Genomic DNA, 22,850 nt, shown 5'->3' with positions numbered 1-22,850 from the left:
TTTTCCTTGAAGGCTGCTTTGGAAGCAATTGATGAACTAGATCTTTTTGGAGCTCATGGAGGACACAAATCAGTGATTCATGTTCTTCCTGATGAAGTGGAACACTGTCAGGTAAAAATTAGTCTGCCCTTTGCTTTACTAGGGGAAAACCTAACACCCTCTCCCTTTGTTTTTAAATGAAATGTTGGCTAACTAAGTCAAGAATGTAACATAATACGGATGGCTTAAGGCTGTGCTGCTCACTCTGTTTCTAATTGATCATGTGAAACTGAACAGTGTGAAGCATTCTCACTCTAACTCAGTTAAAAATGGCTGCACAGACTTTTCTGTCAGTTTGTAAACAGTGTAGTCTCATTTGCACTTGATATAGTTTTTTAAATAGGCAAATTGTTTTACATCCCTCTCTCCTGTTCTTGTTTTGCTCAGTCTATTCTGTACTCCATGTTGCCAAGGGCATCCACGTCAAAGGAGATAGATGCTGGCCTTCTGTCTATTATTTCTTACCCAGCTTTTGCAGTGGAGGATGTAAACCTTGTCAATGTAACCAAGAGCGAAATCATATCCAAATTGCAGGTGAGACTTTTTGTTTCCCAAAGAGAGAAGCAGAACCTCTTTCTGAACCAAAAATCCTAATTAAACAAGGGTTGCCAGACTTGGTTCATCTGTGCAGGAAGAGGGGGAGGAAGATCCCTAGGTACCTGTAAAACTCGGCACATACCTTAATGCTGATGTTAGTCTGTGAGGAAGAAGTGTATGGGACATTCCCTACGCTGTTGTCTGTTCTTACAGGGCCGCTATGGCTGCTGCCGCTTTCTCCGAGATGGCTACAAGACACCCAGAGAGGTACTTCGGATCTATGCTTATGATGTATATTTTCAGTAAGCACGTGGGAAGAATTTTATCTCTTCTTTGTAGACATACTTTGTTTTATTCACATGAAGGGGTGAAGTTCTCCATCACTGCTAAGATATTTTATTGGATTTGGGGGTAATCCAGGTATTCACCCTGTAAAGGATTCATATTTGAGGGAGGCTAAGGGTTTAAAAAACAGTTATTAAAGACAGAAGTGAATTCATAATTCTGTAAGAACTTAACCCTTAGATATTCTTATGGTGTCTGAGATGAAGTGGTATCTCTGAAACATCTCCAAATATCTTTGAAATGAGTCAGAGCCAAAATAATTTGGGTGAAACTTTGATCCTGAGACTAGGAAGAATCGATTTGTCTAGAGAACCATTAAATGAGTTTGAGAGTGGATGTGCCAAAGAATTCAAGAGACTGCATGGAAACTATTTCTGGTGGTTTTATTGCTTTCCATGTTTTAATTTGTATAAAATAGGCTAGCATTATGATTGGAATATAAGTGACTAATTTTGCACTGTGACTAAATGAGTGTGGTTGAATTTTTTAGGATCCAAGCAGGTTGCACTATGATCCTGCTGAGCTCAAGCTCTTTGAGAATATTGAATGTGAGTGGCCAGTATTCTGGACGTACTTCCTAATTGATGGAATATTTAATGGGGACAAAATCCAGGTGAGGAAAGAAGAAATTGCTTTCAAATTGCAAAACCATTTACCCACAGTATTTTGTAACTTTGTTCCGTGTTTGTTTTGGGTATTATTTGGATACCCCATTAGCAGAGTGGAATAGTCTTCAGCCAATTTCACCTTCCCTGGCAGTTCAGGATGTGGTAGAGGCAGCAGGGTTGTGCACACTGGGTCCTGGTTGACCTCTTCCTGCCAGGTTGATTGGCTCTGTTAGCTGGGGTGATAAAACTGGGCTGAACAGGGTTTATTTGCCTGGTTTTGTGTATTCACCAACCTTGATGCTCCTTTCACAATTACTTCAGGATGAGACAAGCTTATTTTTCCCCAGCCTCTCTGGCTTGGCTGCTGAGAACAGGATAAGTCACTTCATGCCATTACTGTGCCAGACATCCAGTGGTCAGTGGAACTAAATGGCTTGTAGCCCTCCAAAGGTTATGGTGGCACCTGGGGAGTGTTAGTGAGTTAAAGAGCAGCAAGTAGCCAGAATTAAATGCACTCGTACCAGAAGTTCTGCATATTGGTAGCTTGATAGAAAATAAAAATATATGTGATTTAAAATTGCCTAGTATGCAGAGGGATAGGAGATCCCTAAATTCTATAAAAAATTGAAATGTCATCAGAAACGATTCAGAGAATTTCAGACCAAAGAGCCCTCTTTCTGTATCAGATGTTGCAAACCAGGTGAAAATTCCTCCTGACACTAGACACATAAAATGTTTTCCTGAACACAGTAAAAGTAGTCTGGTGAAGAGAGAAATGGCATTATTTTGTCAGGGGGAAAATCAGAAAGTTTACTGAAACTTCAGTCCTGTCAATAAAATACCACTTCCTGAAGCAGTCTCTAGGCCTTAGTTGGATTATCTGGGACAGTATGTACCTGGTTGTTTTTTTGGTGTGCAGATGGGACTGTTCTAGGGCATGGTCAGGGCAATTGCTCCAGTTTCCACTGTTTAAACATAGCTGAATGAGTCACTGGGACACTCAGGTGAGTGTCTAATACCCAATTACTGCTGAAAACAAATGGTTTTGCTTGAAAAATAAGCACCCTGAGGACTCAAAAAAAGTGGAGTGGGACAGAACACTGAAAATGTCAGTGTATTTGAAGCTATAGGTATCTTACTTGGAGTGATCCACTGTACTCAGGAATAGCAGAGAAAGGATTTCTGAGGCAGGTGCTGGTAGTGCTTGAGAAGTCTCCCTCTAAGTAAAAACTTGGAATGGAAAGTTAATAAATGGAACAAACTAAGGAATCTGGTAAAAAAGAGTTACTCTACTTACAAAATTTTAATCAGATTAAATCAGTTAAAAGAAACTGTTTTCCCAATCCTGCAAAGCAGAATTCAGTAAGCCACAGACAAATGTTCGTGGCATACAGCTAATAATGTATACACCTTACACTGACAGATATTGGCAGTCTGATGTCTGTGTCACTGCACTGTCAGCCATTGAAAATTCCCTCTAGGATCTTTTCCAGTGACTTCTCAGTAGGAATATGTTGGAAGTTTTGTACTGCAGCTTTGTGTTACAGATTGAAGACAAGTGTTCCTGTGATCACACTCTGTGATTCTATGTTTCTGATAACACTGAGATGCTGGAACAGTCTCTGATAATTTGAACCCTTTTCTTCCTTCAGCAAATCATGATTCCTCCACTCCTTTTTTTCTTTTTTAAATATATGAACTTTCAGTAAAAAGTACTGTTCAAAAGGGCTTTATTGTTTCAGTTTTGCTGACTGTAATATGAATTCTCACTCTCTTTTAAAAATAATTCCAGGTACAAGAATACAGAGAGGCTCTGGAAGGAATACTTATTAGAGAGAAGAATGGATTAGTGTTAATGCCTGAACTCTATGCAGTCCCTCCAGAAAAGGTATTGGGAAAATGCAGCGTCCGGTACTTCATACACAAAGTAGAGGGAGCAAGAGGAGTGTCAGTCTTACAGTTTTCCTGTGTCTGATGAATCTAAAGCAACAATAAAAAGTACTATAAAAAGTACTATTGCACATTATTTTAACAAGTAAGAGATGTCCCACAGCTCCTGCTGAGAAATGGTAAACTTCAGGCTTCCAAATGGTCACATTTTTTACTTGTAATTTTGAGTGTCTGTGGAAATACTACAGCAGTCTTAAATTTTACATCCTTAGAGCAAGACATGTGTTTAAGAAGTGTTGATACTGACTTAGGAACTGGTGCTCAAAGACGAAATAAAGCATAGACTGTCCTGTCTGTCTAGTCTATTCATTGATTGTGCTACCCTTTTCCAGAGCATGTATGGGAGGCAGGTTTCAAGTGGATTAGGGTTTGGGCTGGCTGGGATTTTTGTTTGGTTTGTTTGGGTATTTTCTTTTCCCCCAAATTTTGCTGTTACTGTTTATCTCATTCTCCCGTTGTGACAGGGAAATTCAGACGAGCTTATGTGCTCTTCCATGCTATTTGCCTTTGTATCCCTCCCTGCCAGCTTCTTCTCCCACTCCAGACTTCTCAGCCCTCACTCACTAAGGGTGTGGAGCCTCCTGGGTTGGTCTGAGTTGCTCAGCCGACGCCTTGCTCGCAGATCTGAGGTGGAAACTGAATTGCCTTCCTAGTGGGAACAAGCGTGTAAGAGTCCAGAGCCTTCTTGTGAATTTTGATATGATGATAATGATCTGAAAAACGTGCCACATAAACAGGGTGGATTTTGTCTGTCTATAAAAAAAATATGAAATGGCTGCCTGAAGATGTAATCAGGGAGGGTTTTTGCCCTGCCCTCAATAGATCTGTATACTGCAAAACTAAGGCAGTTTTTCTAAATTAGTACATCTGCTCTTAATTTTTCTATTGACCATCCTTGCTAATGGAGGAAAGGTGGAAAAAATCTTAATATTGGAAAGCACCTTTGCTTCAGAAAGCTGGGTAGACATCAGAAGTTCAAGTGTCATCTTGGAAAGGGTTGGAAAGCAGACACCCAGTTACCTATGAGCAGCCCAGAGGGAAGGCAGCAAAGGCATGGTGAGAAGAAAGTGGAAGAGCTAATACCAAAGCTACAATTGCATGTGGAGTCCCTATTCATCCTCCAGTTTAAAGGGTGGGAAGAGGTACAAAAAGGAAGTGTAGTTCTTGTCCCAGAAAATGTGTAGCCTTAAAAGTGAAACCACAATACCTCTATGTCAGTAGTAAGGGCAGGCTTGAAAGGGTTGATGTTGGACCGTATGTCTGCAAATACTTACATGTTGATTGTTCTTCACAACTTTAGGGTAATTTTTCTTGCTTATGTATTTGTTTTCAGGTAGATGAGGAGTATGAAAATCCTCACTCGGTGGATCGTGTCCCGATGGGAAAGTTGCCACATCTTTGGGGCCAATCATTGTATGTCCTGAGCTGCCTGTTAGCAGAGGTAATTATTTCTTGCAAGTAGATAAACTTGTGTTTCATTTTGTTTGAGATGGCTTGGGCTTAAAGTACAGTTTGGTTGACAGGGAGAGGACAGTGTGTTTTCCAGTAGAAACACGTACGTGAACCGTGAAAGGCTGACTCTGAGCTTTCAGGACCTTTTTATTTTTTTAAGTATAGCTATGCAATTGTCTGTTTCTAATGAAGCTGAGTAAGTTGTGACATGGTCTGGATATTTGGTTAGAATGGAGGAGCATGCCCAGGCTGACTTGGCTATTCCAGAGCCTGAATTTTGGGCCTTTTCAGCTTTACTAAGCTGTTCCTTGCATGATATATGGCATGATGTATCTGCTAGTCAGACACATTATAAAGCCAGACTAGTTAAAAGAAGCACAAATATCTCTCTAAAAAAAAAAATCACTTTCCATTATATCAGTTGCGTAACTCTGAAATAGAAGTTCTGGATGCAGGTTGTGTCACTCAGAACCATTTTCTTGTTGTTCCAAAAAATATTGCAGCCATTGTTTTTACTGAATGTACTACTTAGTGGACAAGGTAGATAAACCAGGCTTTAAATCCTGCTGTACTGAAAAAATATGAAAATTGATTAGGATTTATTCTATATGTCACAAGTCTTTTGCTTAAATTCTGTTTGTTTCCTTACTTTTTTCTTTCTTTTGCATTTGTTCCAGGGATTTCTTGCCGCCGGTGAAATTGATCCCTTAAACAGGAGATTTTCCACTGGATTTAAACCTGATGTTGTTGTACAAGGTAGGGGAATTTTGTAAACATTCTGTGTGAATTGAATCGTGTGGTGGCAAAGTCCCTTCTCCCTACAGGAGAGATGAAAGATGTGTTTAAAAATTATGTGGATTTTTTTTTTGCATGGGACATAGATGCTTTGATGACACTGTGAGAAGGAGAAAGAGTTTGTTTGCCTCGCTTCCTTTTTCCAGGAGGGAAGACAAGGTTTAAGACACTTAAAAAAAAAAGTTAAAATTTTAATACTTGTCTGGAATTGGAGAGTGGCAGACTTAATCTTGTAGTGAAAAGGAAAATCTTGGTAACTTCTAGAAAGAAGAAGCAAGACTGACAGGAGATGGATCAGGTTAATGAGGTTTCATGTAGCCCCTTTTCAGAGGAAGCAGGGAGCACTGAGTGCAAGGATCTCTGTGCACAGAGGTGAGGCAGCCAGAGTTACCAGCTTTTGGCTGCTGCAGGGAGTGGCCTCTTTAGTTTGTGCAAGAACAGCCAAACCCAGAAATTAAGTAGAGAGCAAACACCAGCAGATCAGGTCTTAAAGAGTTTTCCAGGGCCTGGACTGCTCTGATAGAGCAACCAGCTCATTTATCAGGAGCAGCCTTTGTCAAGGATCCTGTGATGTGGGCTGGTGCTTGTTTACCCCCTGTTGGTGCCTTGTGGGAGTAGCATTTCATTATTCTGAAGTGCTTCATTTCCAGTAGAAATATAAGTGCTTGCTTATTTTTAGCATCCTTTGGCAAGTATTCACAATACAAAGAAGAATACTGAATTGTTAGTCCCAAATCAATAGGCCAGTTGTTATGGGCAATGCCTCAAGTGGGACAAGAGATGGGGGTTCTGGGCCTGGATTGTAAATTCCTCTCATTAAGGATTTTTTTTTTTTTCTCCCTACCTCTGCCATTCCATGCTCTCTGAAACATTTATTGCAATACAAGTGACAGCACCTGTTCTGCAGTGACTTGGCTGCATTGTTATAGTGCGCTGTGTTAAAATAACAAAGATTTTCAAGTCATGCTTCCCTTTGTTCTGTGGGGGGGAAAGCCCTCAAAGAGACTCTCTGCTAAAGAGACTGTGTGATCCAAACTAGTGGAACTCAAAGAAATCAGAAGCAACTGATTAAGTCCCCAAGACCTGCTTTAACCTCAGCAGCTCTGACCCTGCTTTGAGCAGGAGGTTTGAGTAGAGACCTCAGAGGACTCTTCTGACCACCACTGTTGTCCAAAGTGGATAGGAATGGCAAGAAATACTGAGAAAGAGAGAATTAAAATCTGTCAGGTGCCCTATTGCAATCCCTTTTGATTTCATGAATCCATAAATTAAGAAAAAAGGCCTTCGTGCCTTTTTAGTTAGCTAAATGCATTTGTTGAGAGGTTACGGTAGAGGCAGTCAGTTAAAAAGAGTAGAACATTGTTTTTTACTTGTGTTTTTGTTTTCTGTTGCACAGTAACTGTTTTGGCAGAATCTAATCAAATTAAGAAACTCTTGCAAGACCGTGGAATCAATGTTCAGAGCATTGCTGATATCCATCCACTCAGAGTGCAGCCAGCTCGCATCCTCAGCAACCTCTACACCATGCTGGGTAAGTATTTCAATGTGGAAGCCTCTCTACTGCCAGGCAAGGTATTTTTTTAAGAAGCTTAACCAACTTAGAACTTCTGTCTTAAATAAGGGACTCAAACCAGGGGAAAAATTACCTTGTTAGAAATGGTGGTAAAAATACAACTTTCCCTGTGCCCTTGGAGTTAGACAAAACCTGACTTCTTTTGTCCTCCAGAAACTACTTCCATAGAGAAACTGTTTTTTGAAAAAAAAGCCTGGAAAACGCAGAAGAAAAAAATCAAATATTTTTCCTTTAAGAAGTCATTTGAGTCTGGAAACTGGGCAGTATGATTTTTATCTTCCCAACAGGCAGTCTGGGAAGTTTTCTGCTCTGAATCAGGGAAGTTGTACTACTAACAGATCATCTTTGGGCTGTCAGGTTCTTGCTAAAGTTCCTCCCAACCTGGAGCTGAGATAAGCTGCTGAAGCTCCCTATCTCTGTTGCAAACCCAGAAGCCTTTAGGGCTTTTCTAAACACAGAATCTTAAATACATTCCAGCTCCTCAGCAGTGGCTCTCAAATCCTGTTTTCCCCAGAGCCTGAATTGACTTAAATAAATGCCCCAAAGCTCTCACTGGTTCTACTTGTTAAGTCTTTTTATAACTGGTTCTTGATTGAATATTGAAAATAATAATATATATTGAAATAATTGAAATAATTCCTTACTGGAATTATTTGCATCTTGGTGGAAAGTTTGTTACACGTATTCCTAATTTAACTTAGTTTTACTTCTTCAGGCATGCCAGCAGCTCATGACTCAGAATTGTGGATACTGCTATAAAGTACAATTGAGATCAGTTGAGATGGGGTGACTCAGCACTGGTAGATTCCTTTGCTGTGTGGACAAGGGAAGCTGTATCCTGCTCCTCTGTCAGTCTGGATCATGTTCCCATGGCAATTTGGTTACAGATAATGCTGAGGCTGCTCGTGGGGTGAACATTTTTTTGTGGTGGTTTTTGTTTGTAAGGTTTGTTTTTTTGTTTTAACAGGGAGCTTTTTTTGGAAACCTTCAGAGTGATGGGGCCTTCAGATAAGTTTTAAAAAGTGTGCCCTTTACACAGAGAAATTGTATATGTTGTTTCTGTGGAAGAATCTGGCTCTTCATTTCGAAGTTCTTTAAAAAAAATGAGACATTTGCAGGGCTTTGCTGAGGATTACATTTATTTTATTATAATTCATAATAGCTTTCTTTCACTAGTGGAGGGGTGTGAGTAGGATGATTTGATACATTGTTTTTAACAGTGACTTTTTTGGGAATGTTCACAGTAGTATTTTTTCAGGCACATGGTTATTTGTTTCTTATTCCTTGTCAGAAAGATTTGAGTCAGCTCCTGCCTGCTGGTGCAAAGGTTGCAGTGTGGATCATTTGCTAATAAGTTCTACTGAGAAAAGTGAAGCTTATTAAAGCCTGATGAAAATCTGTTGCTGTGTTGATTTAGCCTGCAGAAATGAGTTTTTGAGGTCCTGTATTTGAAAACACTGGAGTTTCTGGGTTATGTTGATGGCCTTGTTTTTGTAATATTACATCTCCTGCCCTTTTTGGTGGGGAAGCCTTGGGTGCTGAGCAATTACTGTAATTATAAGACCAAATCTGTGGTCAGTGAAGCCAAAATTTTAATTTTTAATCAGGCCTTTGAAGGACTCTGGCTATTATATTGCTGCTTGCTACAAAGCCAGTTTGTAGCCTCACACTCCGTTACTGGTTTTCTGCCTTACTGGTATTAGCAGAGTAAATTTTCCTGTCCAAAGTGGTTAGTTTGGAAAACAGCACAGAAAATGTTAGCTGGGATTCTTTTCTTTCTCTTTCCTTTCCAGGACGGAACAAGAAGATGAAATTAAGTGGCCGACCGCACCGACACATTGGAGTGTTGGGCACCTCCAAGCTCTATGTGATAAGAAATCAAATATTTGCTTTTACCCCTCAGGTAAGCATGTAAAGCTGGCAGGAAAATCATTCCTTCCTTAATGGGGCATCATTAGTGAAGCACTTTGCTTTTCCCTGCTGTCATTGTACCTTAGGTAGAACAAGGCTGACACAGCAGATGTGCTTTACTCCTTAGGGTTTTTAGGAGGACAGGATGATCAGCATGGTAGAACTGCTGATGTCTCTTTTCCATCAAACAGAGTCTGGTTTCTTTGGCTTCTGGCTTAGGAGACCACAGCGAATCAATAGTACAGAGCTGTTACTGATCTCTGCCCACACCAACATTCTAATTAATGAAATAGTTTCTGCAGAAATAGATGACTTAATACAGCTTTCTACTGATTGCTTTGATGAAAAATTCAGTACCACAAAAGAGTGCCAAATACTGTAACCCCTGGGAGGTGAAGGTGTGATCTTTTCATTATATTGTTGAAACGGTCAGTAGTGCTGAGAAATGGATGTTCTGTCTTTTCTTTCTCTTTAGTGTGTGTTTTCAATGTTGCTGAAAGTTTGGATCCTCAGAGAATCAATGATTCTTATTTATACATGTAATGAAATGCAATACACTTTTCAACAGAATTATTCCAGCAGTTGGCACTAGATGGCCAGGGAGTCTCCTGCTCCAAGCATGCACAACTGATTCAGGATAAAGAATACATCCACCCTTCTAAAGAGGTGTTTGACCAATGAAGTCTTTAAACTCCAGCTGAAGGCATTCAGTGGACTCTGTAGAAGGTCTCTGTACTGCTTCATAATGTCCAAACAAATCAAATTTACTCCAAAAAATGTAGATCCTTTCTCATTCTTCCCCATGTCAGTTGATCACAAGCAGCTTTATAAAATGTTAGTTGCTGTGTTACTTCCCTCTACCAATTTTCACTTTTGCAAATAATGGGAAAATTCCTTAGAGATGTGATTTTTTTCAAAGTATCTCTTAGTTCACATCTTACTATGTAAGTTGGACCCAATATTGCCAATAAAATCTTGTCATATATCAAATAAAGACATACTTATTAGGATGTTCCAAAATGACATTTATCTTTACATTAGCAACACAGTGACAATTCCTGCGTATTCCATGTTTTACTAAAACCTACATAACATTTTCCATTGTACTTTGAAGCCAGACACTTCCCCTGATGTGATTTTTTTTTTTTTTTTTTGAGGTGGATGGAGTTAATGTTTAGTATCACCTTCCTAAGGTTAGCAGTTAAATCGTCTTGTTGATCTTGACTTGTGCCCACAAATTTTGTGATTTTGTCATTTGAATTTCGTTCTCTTTTCTAGTGAAAACATTGATTGGGTGTGGGGCAAAGGCTGACTTCATTCAGATACAGTAATTCTGAAAAAATGGTTAATAACTCCCTTTTGAGAACCATTTTTAAAGTAGTTCTGCTTCCTAGGATGTTTTTGTTCAGCTCGTAGTGTGAAAATTTGCAGAAGCTGGCAGGTGTCAGCCCTTTTCTTATACTTACCATCTGGTTGCTCCAAAGAAGGAAATTGTACTAATCTGCTGAGACTGGTTTTTAACCATCTTACGTTATAATTTTATAATTATCTTGGCTGTCTTAAATTCGCTTTGTTTTCCTTTGCTTTTATGCACTGGAATTGGCCTGGTTTTTTTAAATGCCTCTTCCTTTTTAAAGACAGGCAAGTGTATTTCCTTATCTCTGGATTTCTGAGACTTGTTCTTTCAGAATTACCAAAGCTAATTGAGAGTGGCTCAAGGATTGTTTTGACTAGTTCTTGATTCCTTCTGTGAAGAAATTTCTCTGGACTTTGTCAGCTTCAACTTCCATGTTCTTTATGCACTTACCCCTCCCCAAGGCTTATGGGCTTCCTTACCTTTTGTTGTGGCTGCTTAAACATACTTTCTATTGTTTGTCTGGCTTCTTTGGTTCCAGCTCCTGAAGCAGTCATCTCTTACTGTGGTTCTTGGCTCCCTGCTGCAGTGGGAGCAGCACTTTGCCATTGCACATTTCATGGACCTTTTTTCCTCAGTAATTTTTCTGCCAGCTTTTCTGTATTTTGCTTGACTTTCCCAAGAGACATACTGTAACTGGCTCCCAGTCCCCAGCGTGCACTTCAGCCTGTTTATTGGTTTTGTTACTACTGTTGGCTCTTTTCCCACATTTAGGGTACTTCCATCTTCCAGATCACAGGTCAGTGTAATTGGGAAGATTCTGCTTTGTGGCTGTGATTGCCTAGGTTTTGTTTGTATGGCTTACTTTGATGGTCAGTCTAGAGGTATAAGAAAATAGACTTTTGCACAAGCATGGATTTCTTTTTCACAGTCTGAGGCTTGTTAGGTTAATTCAGGTCATTTGTGTTGTGGTCAGGAGTAGCTCATACGGCTTTTGTGAATTATTTAAGGGGAGAAATAGAAAAAATAAGGAAAGCACTGACAACTACCCCTATGTTGTGTTTTTCTCTTCTCTAGTTTACTGACCAGCATCACTTCTATCTGGCTCTAGACAATCAGATGATTGTGGAGATGCTCAAGACAGAGCTGGCTTACCTCACTTCTTGCTGGAGGATGACAGGGAGACCAACCTTGACATTTCCCATCACCCACACAATGCTTGGTAAACTTAATTTTCTCTGTTTCAAGCAGAGTAGATTACTGCAGGAGAATAGGATGGATGCTGATTTGAGAGAAGAGGTAGCAGGACTTCTAACAATAGAAGTACAGATTTTTTTATTTTCTCAAGTGTATTCTGAATTTAGATGACATTGTAAGACTTAATTTTGGTTTTACTCCCTCTTCATATGCTTCCATGACCTCATCATCTCCATGCTATTTCTGTCTAAAGAAATTTCATAGAAATCCCTTTGGAACTTGTCTTGAGCGGGTTGGTGTTTATCTTTAGAACTTGTCTAGGGATTGTGTTTTGTTTGCTTGTTTGTCTGGGATTTTGAATAAGCTAGTAGTGGTAGAAGTTGTGGGTTCTGCTTTAAATTTGCCTGATTTACATTGTAGACAACACCCACTAATTCAATGTATTTGGATATAATAATTTATGGATGTGTTGGTGAGTTTCGATTCTTCCATTATTCTTTTTTAGTTGATGATGGTACTGACATTCATCCAGCAGTTCTTGCCACAATAAGAAAATTAGAAGATGGTTATTTTGGAGGTGCAAGGTAATGTCATAATCTCCAAATTATTATCTCTATGATTTTAAAAATTAAATCCTGTAAAAGTCTCAGTTTTGAACTTGTGGTAGTGCAAAGACTTTATACTAGAATTCTGCAGAGAAGGAAGTTTCAGCTTTAATTATTATGTGCTAATCAAATGGTAGATGGACCTCAGGTGCAATGGAAAAGATCTGTCTCCCAAAAAATGTACCATCACTGGCTGCCATTAATGGATAAAGCAAACAAATATCAAATCGTTAGAAATATGAAATCTTGACTCTGGCTGGGCTTCTGTTATTAAAAAGCAAATCACTTTCACAGTTACTGGACATGATTTAAACATTGATTGCACGTAGTACTTGTAAGCTGGTGGGTTCCATTCATCTATATGTGAAATATGATGCCACAGTATCTCCCTATTCTTTTTCTACTTGCCCTCTCAATTGGTATCTTCCTTTGACATTCAAATATTGTTGTGGTTTAACTCCAGTCAACAACTCAGCCCCACCTGGCCACTCACCCACCCTCCCCTTTGTGGGACTGGGGAGGGAATTGGAAGAATACAAGTGAGAAAACTCATGTGTCGTGATAAAGAGAGTTTAGTAAGTAGAGCAAAAACCACACGTGCAGGCAAAGCAAAATGGGGAATTCATTCACCACTTTCCATGAGCAGGCAGTTGTTCAGCCATCTTCAGGAAAGCTGGTCTCCATCAAATGTAACTGTGGCTTGGGGAGACAAATGTCTGTATCCCTGAACATCTTCCCCTTCATCCCTCTTCCCCCAGCTTTTTATGCTGAGCATGACACCTATGGTATGGAATGTCCCAGGGGTCAGCTGTCTGGCTGTGTCCCCTCCCAGCTCCTTGTGCACCCCCAGCCTGTGCTGGTGGGGTGAGGTGAGAAGCAGAACAGGCTGGGACGCTGTGTAAGCCCTGCTTGACAGTAACTAATATCTTGTAGCTTGTTCTGTCCCGCACCGGGCGGACGCTGACCTCCGGCTAGCTCAGATCTGCACAGCTACAAGATGTTCCCAGTTTGGACGGGCACGCAGGTTATCTTTACCTGCTGGCTCGGCTTCTCAGCAGCAGCTGGACTAAATAGTGTCGTGACAGCAGCGGCAGTAAGAAAAGGATGGCTCTCAGCTTAGCAGGTTAAAAGATGTTTATTCAGGCCCAGCTGCGGGAAGTCCACAGCTGGTCCAAACCGCAGGCCAGACAGCCCAGAGACCAAGAGCAGAGAGCAGAGCAGAGAGAATTTGAATCTCCCTCCTCCACCTTATAAGCGGGGGAGGGGTTCCAGCGGGGTTACAACAAGACAACAAATCAGGGGATTCGGGGGTAACCAGGTGTGCCCACCCCCAAGCCTCGGACCACTAAAATCCAGAGCCAAAGGAATTCCCCCCAGGGGACCTAGCACCTGAAGCCCTCTCCCTGAGATTTTGCAATCTGGGAGGGATCCCAAAGTGATAGACAGGCTGCCCCAGAGAGGGGGGTTGGGGCAGAGGGGATGTTACAAGTCAGGTGAGGGGTGGGAGGACTGACACAAAACACCTTATTATGTACAGAAAACACAAAAGGGTTACAGAACTGGGGATACGGTGAATTGAACCATAACATAAAACTTCTTATAAAAACCTAATAAAACAATTCTCGCACTGCCACACTAATACATGCCTGTGTTATCAGTGCTGTTTCCAGCACAAATCTGAAGCGTAGCCCCATCATTAATTCTTATTCCTAAAACCAGCACAGATGGTTTGGCAGCCTCCAATTCTGTGAAAAGACACTGCCATTCATCGGGCCTTCTCAGCCCCACTTCCTTATACATTATCCTTGGAGCTCAGGTCTTTGTTCAGGGCCTCTCTTCAGATGAACATACAACACACTGCATAATTAGGCTTTGAGTTAGGCCTGTTACCATAGCACAGTTAAAATCAATTAGTACCTTGAGCAGTAAGTACCCAGCTGGATCTGCAACTGTTGTTTTCCTTTTTTATTTTTCAGTGTCAATTTCTGTGGCTTTATAGTTAGCAAAGGTGGATTGAACAGTAGGTTTCATAAGTTTTGGAGGGTTGTTAAAAGCTAAGTGAGCATTGATCAATATCAGAATGGTGGATGTTAATGCTCTTTTACAGGGTGAAGATAGGCAAGCTATCAGAATTTCTTACCACCTCTTTTCATACATATCTGAGCTTCCTGGATCCAGACTGTGACCTAAAACTGTTTGATGACCGTAATGAGAACTGTCATAGTCCTGACAGTGAATATGGAGACTACCCAGCAGATTTCTGTGAAAAAGGTAGTAGTGTTTTTTCACTTGGTATTTTTTTCTCTGTCAAGTTCTATCAGCAGAGCCAGGGTTTGCCTACAGTACAGAGTCTGTTTTGGGCACAGCTGATGGTCATTTGGTTTTCTGGTGCATCCACCTGGGGACAGGACCTGCATGAATCAGTTTGGAGAATGAATTCATGTGTGTTCTTCCTGCATTTTTAGTATGGCATTGACTAGCAACTGCTGCAGCAGAGCTGGGTCTGGAGAGTCAGCAGGTGGGGAGGTGGAAGAGGGAAGGGGACTGTCAGAAGTCTTGGACAGGAACTTGTGTGGAAGAGATAATAGTCTTAGAACTGTGTTCGAAGAGACTTTTACAAACTTTAAGTCCAGCTGTTTTCTATGATCTACCAGCAAGATAAAACCCCTTTTGATTCCTTCAAAGGCAAAACTGACTTTTAAATCTGTTTTCAGTGTCAAAACCTACTTTTTTTCTTTTGTTTCCAATTTGTTTGGCTTAAAAATCTCTTCCTTACACTGTTGCATATTTGAGTGCCCTTATAAATAAACAAGAATACAGTGGTGTGTTTGAATAAGGAAGTGATGATGACAGATAGTAATTTTTACCTTTAAGAAAACCTTTTTTTAATGTATGTTACACTAGATAGCCAGGATGAGCTGGATCAGTATATAAATGATGTCCTGCAGAGCACAGCACTGAAGTCATACCTGCCTCCCACTTCAAAGACAGCGAGTCAACCACCTGTGTTCAGTGCAAACCATTCCACAGAAGAGATACTGTCAATAATGGCCAAGACAAAGGGCTTGGAAGTTCCAGGTATTTCTGCCTATTGTTTATTTAGTGATAATAATTAAAGAACCTGGTTTGGCTGTTACAAGGGGTAAGTTCAAGTATTTAAAAATTATACCTTTTGACATACTTGTGCCACTACTTCCTTCTGTATAGATAAAAAAATAGATTCCTTAAGAGGCAAGAATGACTGAAGCTGTTGCTGTCATGTTCCCACTGTATCCCATGTCGTGGTCTATACACAGACAACCTGCAATGAAATGAAACATTTAATCAAAATTAATGTTATGGAAGCTTCTTAGTTGGATAGAATTTTAGAACCCAAATCAGTTAATTAATTGTTTTGTCTTTGCTTGTATAAGGACAGACAAAATGTACTTTTTTATTTCAATAAAGTTGCTGTGAAATGAAATGTTTCAATACAGGAAAAGCATAAAAATATTCACATATACTTCCTAAATTTGTTAGAACAAATGGAGCAGAGAGGGAGCACAATCTTTCTAATTATGCTACATTCCTGATAGCTTGATTGGAAGATATACACCAAAATAAGACTTTGGCTGAATTTGTACATAGGTTCCATCATATGCATTATTTTACATGTAGATATGTAGTATTCAATGCCCTGGTCCATGGAAGACTCCCCTTTACTTCAGTGTAAATTAATAACTTCCAAGCTTTTCTCTTAGTCTTTTCTGCCATCTTTCATGTGCCACATCATCTGATCCTCCATTGAATTCAGCATATGAAGTTAACAGAGCATTAACCTGCATTTAGCATTATAATTTTAATTATGAAATCTTACCAGTTAGGCCATTTTCTCTACTCATTTCCTGTTGAAATGTTTAAAAGACTTGGCAGTGTCAGGTCACTGGGTTGCAGGGTTTTGGAGTCATGGGCCAAATAAGAGGTGTCAGTTGTGCGTGAGCCTTTGACGAGCTGATCTCAGAAACTGTCAGAGCAAACCTGCAAGGAGATAAGGTTCAGAACATGAGCTGGCCTCAGAGGTCCATGCACAGCATCTCAGGAGCACTGCCTCTGTATTTTGAATCTTGGAGGTATTTCTGTTGTTTTTACCTGGTCAGGCTGTTTCATGTACGTGTTTTTGATTATCATGTTACTGAAACAACTTTTCTCTCTGTTCTGGTGCCTTTGCTTTCCAGCCATGTCTATGTCTCTTCCCACTAAAGTTCTGAACACGCACCGAAAGTCTCTGAATCTTGTTGATAATCCTCATTTCTTTGAGACAAAGGTAAGATGTGGGAATTTTTATGCTTTTGTGGTTTTAGGATGCAATGCTTGTAGCCTTTCCTTGTGTTTTCCTTCCAAACCCTATGCCAGGTCTCATTTTTCTTCACAGACAAGCCATTCTGTCCAAGGCACTCCCTTGTTTTGGAAATTATTTTTTTGGCTGGATGAAGAGTTTTTAGTTAAATAGACGCTATCAAATGGAAAGTTTTTAATTGCATGTGCAAAACAGAAAAGAACATAATAGTTGCTTTATTTTTATAAGCCAAAAGTTAAGTCATCATCTTTAGTTCTAGCTGAACACAAGGAGAAGGACGGGATGTTCGCCGCCTTTAGAGATGTTTTCCAAGAAATGCTACTTATAGTAACATCTGGGCAAGAGGGAAACTGTGAGTGTCCTTAAGGCACCAGCCAAATGCCATCTCAAGGCATAAAGATGGGGTTGTGCTGGACACTTGTTTTGTCTTTGTAACCAGCTGCTGAGAAGGATTACATTTGTCTGATTAGTTATAATTTTACTTTCGTAAGCTTGGAAAATTTATAATGGCGATATTTGCATTCATAAAGCTCCGCTTACATACAGGTTAGAGATGGAACTCAAAAAGCTCCAAATTATTTCAGACCAAAAAAAAAGGATAATACCTCTCTGCCTTTCTTTTTACAAGTGACATAAGATGACAGGAAAAGCATGCAGATAATTCAATTTCTTTGTTTTGTCAAAAAAAAAAAAAAAAAAGTAGATACGAGGTTCCATTCTGGGGATTGTGTTTCTTGGGACTAGTCTCCTTTCTGTGCCTGCAGTATCCTGGCAAGAACTATGTGATGTGTCTGTATTTCAAGTGCAGAGCTTCGTTGCAAGTCTGTTGTGGTTTTTAATGGGAGGTTTGAAGTTACAGGAAATTACAGATCTGCTACTTTTTTCAAGGTCATGTCTGTTGATTTTTCATCCATCTTTGTTATCAGGACTGTGAAAATGTTTTGCACTTACCTAAAGATGCTCATGGTGATTTGGATTGCAGGAAGCTCGTTGATCAGCTGAAGGAATGTCCAACACTCCATGATCAGGCAGACATCTTGTATATCTTGCATATACTCAAGTAAGTTTCCTGAGTATGAACTTCAACATCCTTAAGTTTGGTCACAGTTATCTGATTATTCTTGTGCAAAAGGCTTCCACTGTTCAGGTTGTGTTTTGAGGGGACAGTGGAAATATTTTGTGCTTTAACAAGCTTATTTTCAGTTAGTTTGATTGCAGGAATTATTTGGATACACAAGAAGACTTGTGCAAATTTTAGAGTTGATTGGCACACAGCTGCAAATACATAAAGCCTCCAGGGCTCAAAAATTAGATGCACGAATCCTTTCCATGAATGAGAACACACCCTGCTCTATTTATGGCACTCCATTTAAAGTTCACAAAGATTTGGTGTGATTTTCATACACAGGAATGAAAATGGAGGGAAAATTCATCTTGTCGTTTTTGAACTAAAGGCAAAATGCAATTTTAATGAATGTTTGCTATTTTTCCTCTAATCCCTTTGCACATTTAAGTCTACAACTGGCTAAAACTTGGTACTTTTAAAAACATTCTTGCAAGCAGTCTAGACCCACCTGCTGGGGTTAGTAAACACCTGCTATTTCAATTGATGGGAACAAAATGCAAATACAAACAATAGAATAATCTTCTGAAGTGTGTTTATTGAGCTTTTTTTTTTCCTGTGCAGGACAATACTGCTGGAACCTGTTAGGCAGCTAGCTTTTGGTGCAAAGACAAGTATGTGTTAATCACAGATGGTCTTCCCTACTGCTGCAAAGAATGCATTTTTGTTTATTTTAGTCTGTGTCCTGTGAGGACCTCTTCTTTGATCTTCTTGATTTCCCAAGCAAAATGTTCAGCCTCTTCTCTTAAAGAGTAAAGGAAATACTGTAAAAAATACGTTTTGTTGTGTAACTGCATTTAACACCAGTAATTTCACCAAGGGGGACTCTGTTGGGCAGGCAGATGGACCTCTGGTGGACTCTGTCAGCAGGAGTTGAAAAGTCATTTTGTGACACTTCAAAACATAAGAGAAGCCATAGTGCAGTGAATTTCAAAACCAGGAGATGAACAGAAATCTCCTTTGCTTTTTTCAGTAATGGCATAAGCAACACAGAAGTTTAGTTAATAGCTAAGAAAGAGGAAAGGCTAAAAAATTCTCCTGAAGGATCTGAAAATTTGGTGTAGTCTTCAGCAGTACTGCAGATATTGTTGAATTCTGCTCTGAAAAACCACTACATGGAGTGTTCCTCCAGCAAACTGTCCATGCAAGTGCTCAGTTTCAATCTAGTGGGAAATCCTTCAGGTTGTTCCTTTTCAAGTCGCTGCCTCACAGCTGAGTGAGTGCTCAAATTAGTGTGAGAGTTCCTGGTATCAAGAGAATTTTGTCCACATATAATCAATCTGTGGTGAAGGCACAGATGTCCCATTTGGTATTTAATTCTGTCACCAACGTGAGCCAGGCAGTCGAAATCCAGCTGTGTGGTGATGTTTAGCATCTTGCCTGATGACAATGAACCTCCTGTTTGTTTTGTGGCAGAGGTGCTGACTGGGACACAGAGCTGGATGGACAGTATGGTGTCACTGTTCACTGCCTCCTCAACGAGCTCTACAGAAAGGCAGGCCTCAATCAGGAATGGGGCTTAATCCGTTACATTTCTGGCATACTCAAAAAGAGAGTTGAAGTCCTGGCTGAGGTATGAAATACAAATAATCCTGGTTCAACTTCCTGCCTGGGAACAGAGAGAGAACTATCAGTTTGCTGTTGGGGTTTGTGCTTACCCTTCTTCTGTTTTTACTTTACAACATACATAGTGCAGCATTTTTAATTAAATAATGGTTGTTTTTCTGATCTAGAGTCTTACTACTTCTTTATCTTTCCTCTGTACTGCAAACTACTAATGCTGGCATGGACTGAGAATGTCACACTGTAAATAGTTGTGAAGGCTTCATTTAACCTCTGTTAAATGGAAAAGCTTAATTGTGTGTGCTTTGAAAGCTGCAGTTGTCACTGGTGATTGTCTATTGCTGTTGTGATGGTATGAACACTTTCGGAGTACTGCTACATCAGGCTGCTAGTGATGACAAAAAAACATGTTCTGCCCATTTCCATCCCCTTGGGTGGACAGTCTGCCTTGTGAATGGATGTTTGGAACTGTTTAAATATCCATGACTATTAAGTGGTAACAAGAAAAATCCACTGTTAAGGGTACAGATATGGTTTTGATCATTACAAAAAGGTTTCCTCTCTAGTATTCTAAAAGTATTTAATTTTCTAGTAATCCCCTGCATATTTCTGAGGAGCTCTTTCTGTAATTCCTGGCCATTTTCAAGGCTCTCTGTCACATCTGCCTTATTTTAGTGACAGTCCTGTCTGTGGGGAGCAGTTGGTGATAATCACTGTACATGGTACTTCATTAAGCACAGAACTTCTTCCCTTCTCAAGACCCCATGGACAAGCAGTACAGACATGCTCTCCAAAAGCCATGTATCTTAACTTGAGAAGGTATTGACAAAGAATTGGGGAGGAGGAGAATAGGGATGATCTGTTTTCCGATGTTTTTTGATTCACGATACTAAACCAGGTCAACTGAACACCCACATTTAAAGGAGGTCACTACAAAAGAGTAAACACTGTGGTATTGGGGACAGTACCTATTTCAGAATATGTCAGGAATGTGATGCAGTGTGCTGGGTGTTTGTTTTAGGAGATATATTAGTTAAAAAGAAATCCTGTGTACTAATGCTGCCAAACTTTTCATTGATTAAAAATATGGTTGCCTTAAATAAAGAACAAAAGTTTGTCATATGATAAAGGATGAAAGCCTTTATTGATCTGCCAGCCCCACTAGAGCTCCTAATCTAATCATTATGCTGCTGATTTCACTGAGCAGGGAAACAGGCCACTTTCAGCCTGGGCAAACTCTCATATCCCTGTTGACCTCAGGAGATCTTTGGAAACTATTTAACAGCGTTCTGCTGGATTTTCATGTCTGGTAATTAATAGAAATGCCTTTTAAAATTGCTGAAGAAATTGAATTAATTTAATTCACTTCCACGTGACTCAGAGAAAGGTCTCTTACTTTTTGTCCCCTTATGATAGGCATGCACAGACCTTCTGTCACACCACAAGCAACTTACGGTGGGCCTGCCACCGGAACCCCGTGAGAAAATCATTACCACGTAAGTTGGAACTCTGCCTCAGGCACAGGCTGCCCTTCATCTTCCTGCTGGCACCTTTCTGCTGTTATTGCCTTCTTTTAAACCTTACTCCTTGCCCTCAAAAGCATTTGCAGCCGCCCAGGTAGAATTGTAGGCACCTTTGTTCTGGGTGATTTGATGCCAGTGCATGTTCAAGAATTTTGCAGCTGGTTGTGCTGAGTCACTGCCACCTGTGGTTTGTCTTCTTGCAGCCCACTGCCACCTGAGGAGCTCACAGATCTCATTTACGAAGCCAGTGGCCAAGACATCAGTATTGCAGTCCTGACACAGGTATGCAGCCTGTGCAGAAGGGCTCCTTGGACTGTGCTGTGCTCTGAGCTACGAGGACCCACTCTGATGGGTGCTGTATGGATTTGTCCTTCCAGGAGATAATCATGTACTTGGCCATGTACGTGCGGTCACAGCCCAGTCTTTTTGTGGAGATGCTCAGGCTCCGCATTGGTCTGATAATCCAGGTGATGGCCACTGAGCTGGCACGAAGTCTGAAATGCTCAGGTAGGAAGCAGTTTTATTGTAAGGGTACTTATGTTATCACTTCTTCAGCCTTCGTGGTTGATCTTCTCAGTTATGTGTGTTAAATCCTTTTATTAACCTCTTAGTTCATATGTGCAGTTACAGACTCTGAAAATCGCTTTTTTTTTTTACTTAATAAAAGATTTCTCTCCCCCCAGCACCCAGTTACTCAAAGCATATCAGAGGATATTCTTTATGGAATTCTCTGTCTCTGGAATTTAGATCCACATGTCATCTGCTGTTGGGAGATGGCTGTAATATTTTTCCAAATGATTTTGTTCTATAAGGGAGCAACTGCTTTCTCATCATGAGCTTCGGTGAAATTTTGCATAAGCTATGACATAATAAAGATGAATGCAAATAGTGTTGTTTCCATGGAGTGTTTTGTTGTTTAGTCTTGAAATATATTTTCTTTGAAATACAATGACGTATTATTTTTTTAAAAGTATGGGCTAACCAAAGAGTTATATGTGATTTGACTTCATTCACAGTTTCTTTAGCTGGCTTTATAGATTGTTGACTTCCCAGAGACATTTGTCATTTTGTTTTGTTTTATTTTGTTTAACTAGGTGAAGAAGCTTCAGAGAGCTTGATGAATCTAAGCCCCTTTGATATGAAAAGTCTCCTACATCACATTCTCAGTGGGAAAGAGTTTGGAGTGGAAAGAAGTTGTAAGTTGTTCACTTTTATATGTTACATTAGATTGTCTTATAAGTGGGGACCTATTCTTTCTGCATGTAAAATAAAGATATAGGTAATGTATGTGACCAGTACATGTGTATATCTGCTGTGGAATAAACAAAACATATATGATGGAAGCTGTCCTGCACTGAAATAAGATTGTATCAAGTGTTCAGTAATATGAAGGCAAACTTCTAAAATGAAGAAATTTTATGGAACTGGAACAAAAGCCATGAAAAGGTCATATCTTACCTGCCTTCAAGAAGCATGTCTTTGATGCTTACATTCCTGACTGGAACATCAGCTGTCTCCTGGGCTCCTCTGTCGACCCTCAGAGACTCACTGCAATTCTGACTAAATTTACAATTGCTCACTGTCTTGGAAAATGAGTTTCTGATATCCAGGAATGGATTTAGGCCTCTTACTTGATGCAATCAGTATTGAACTCTTGATGAGATTCTGTGAAAGGATGCTGTCACCAAGAGCATTGGACATTTCTGAAATGATTTGTGTTTAACTTCTTAGCTACAATTTCATCTATTTTTCTACCGCTAGAATGTTAAAAATGTCCATTTGCTTCTTTAGTGCGACCTGTAGATTCCTCTTCATCCAGCCCTGCAATTTCTATTCGTGAGATGGGGCATTCTGGAGCAACCAAAACAGAAAGAAGTGGTATTACTAAATTGAAGAGTGAGATGAAACAGGTGAGGGTTTTCTGTCAATGCTCATCAGA

The 22,850-nt window shown here is 40.0% G+C and overlaps 1 protein-coding gene across 1 annotated transcript in view; it reads left to right on the top strand.

Annotated features, from left to right (window-relative positions):
* Positions 1-22,850, top strand: part of PHKA2 (phosphorylase kinase regulatory subunit alpha 2) — a 45,211-nt gene that overhangs the window by 9,948 nt on the left and 12,413 nt on the right. The window contains exons 7-27 of the mRNA XM_040054951.2: positions 13-111; positions 427-573; positions 790-843; positions 1,412-1,534; positions 3,322-3,417; positions 4,813-4,920; positions 5,609-5,687; positions 7,123-7,257; positions 9,093-9,202; positions 11,642-11,786; positions 12,267-12,345; positions 14,474-14,637; positions 15,271-15,444; positions 16,581-16,669; positions 17,629-17,762; positions 19,242-19,398; positions 20,805-20,884; positions 21,115-21,193; positions 21,289-21,418; positions 22,006-22,107; positions 22,703-22,821. Of these exons, the coding sequence (XP_039910885.1) occupies positions 13-111; positions 427-573; positions 790-843; positions 1,412-1,534; positions 3,322-3,417; positions 4,813-4,920; positions 5,609-5,687; positions 7,123-7,257; positions 9,093-9,202; positions 11,642-11,786; positions 12,267-12,345; positions 14,474-14,637; positions 15,271-15,444; positions 16,581-16,669; positions 17,629-17,762; positions 19,242-19,398; positions 20,805-20,884; positions 21,115-21,193; positions 21,289-21,418; positions 22,006-22,107; positions 22,703-22,821 (2,403 nt within the window). The remainder of the gene's footprint in view (positions 1-12; positions 112-426; positions 574-789; positions 844-1,411; positions 1,535-3,321; positions 3,418-4,812; positions 4,921-5,608; positions 5,688-7,122; positions 7,258-9,092; positions 9,203-11,641; positions 11,787-12,266; positions 12,346-14,473; positions 14,638-15,270; positions 15,445-16,580; positions 16,670-17,628; positions 17,763-19,241; positions 19,399-20,804; positions 20,885-21,114; positions 21,194-21,288; positions 21,419-22,005; positions 22,108-22,702; positions 22,822-22,850) is intronic.

The sequence above is a fragment of the Hirundo rustica genome, chromosome 2, assembly GCF_015227805.2.
Source record: "Hirundo rustica isolate bHirRus1 chromosome 2, bHirRus1.pri.v3, whole genome shotgun sequence".
NCBI lineage: Eukaryota > Metazoa > Chordata > Aves > Passeriformes > Hirundinidae > Hirundo > Hirundo rustica.
Note: the sequence above shows the minus strand (reverse complement) of the source record. Positions and strands in the feature narration are given on the sequence as shown.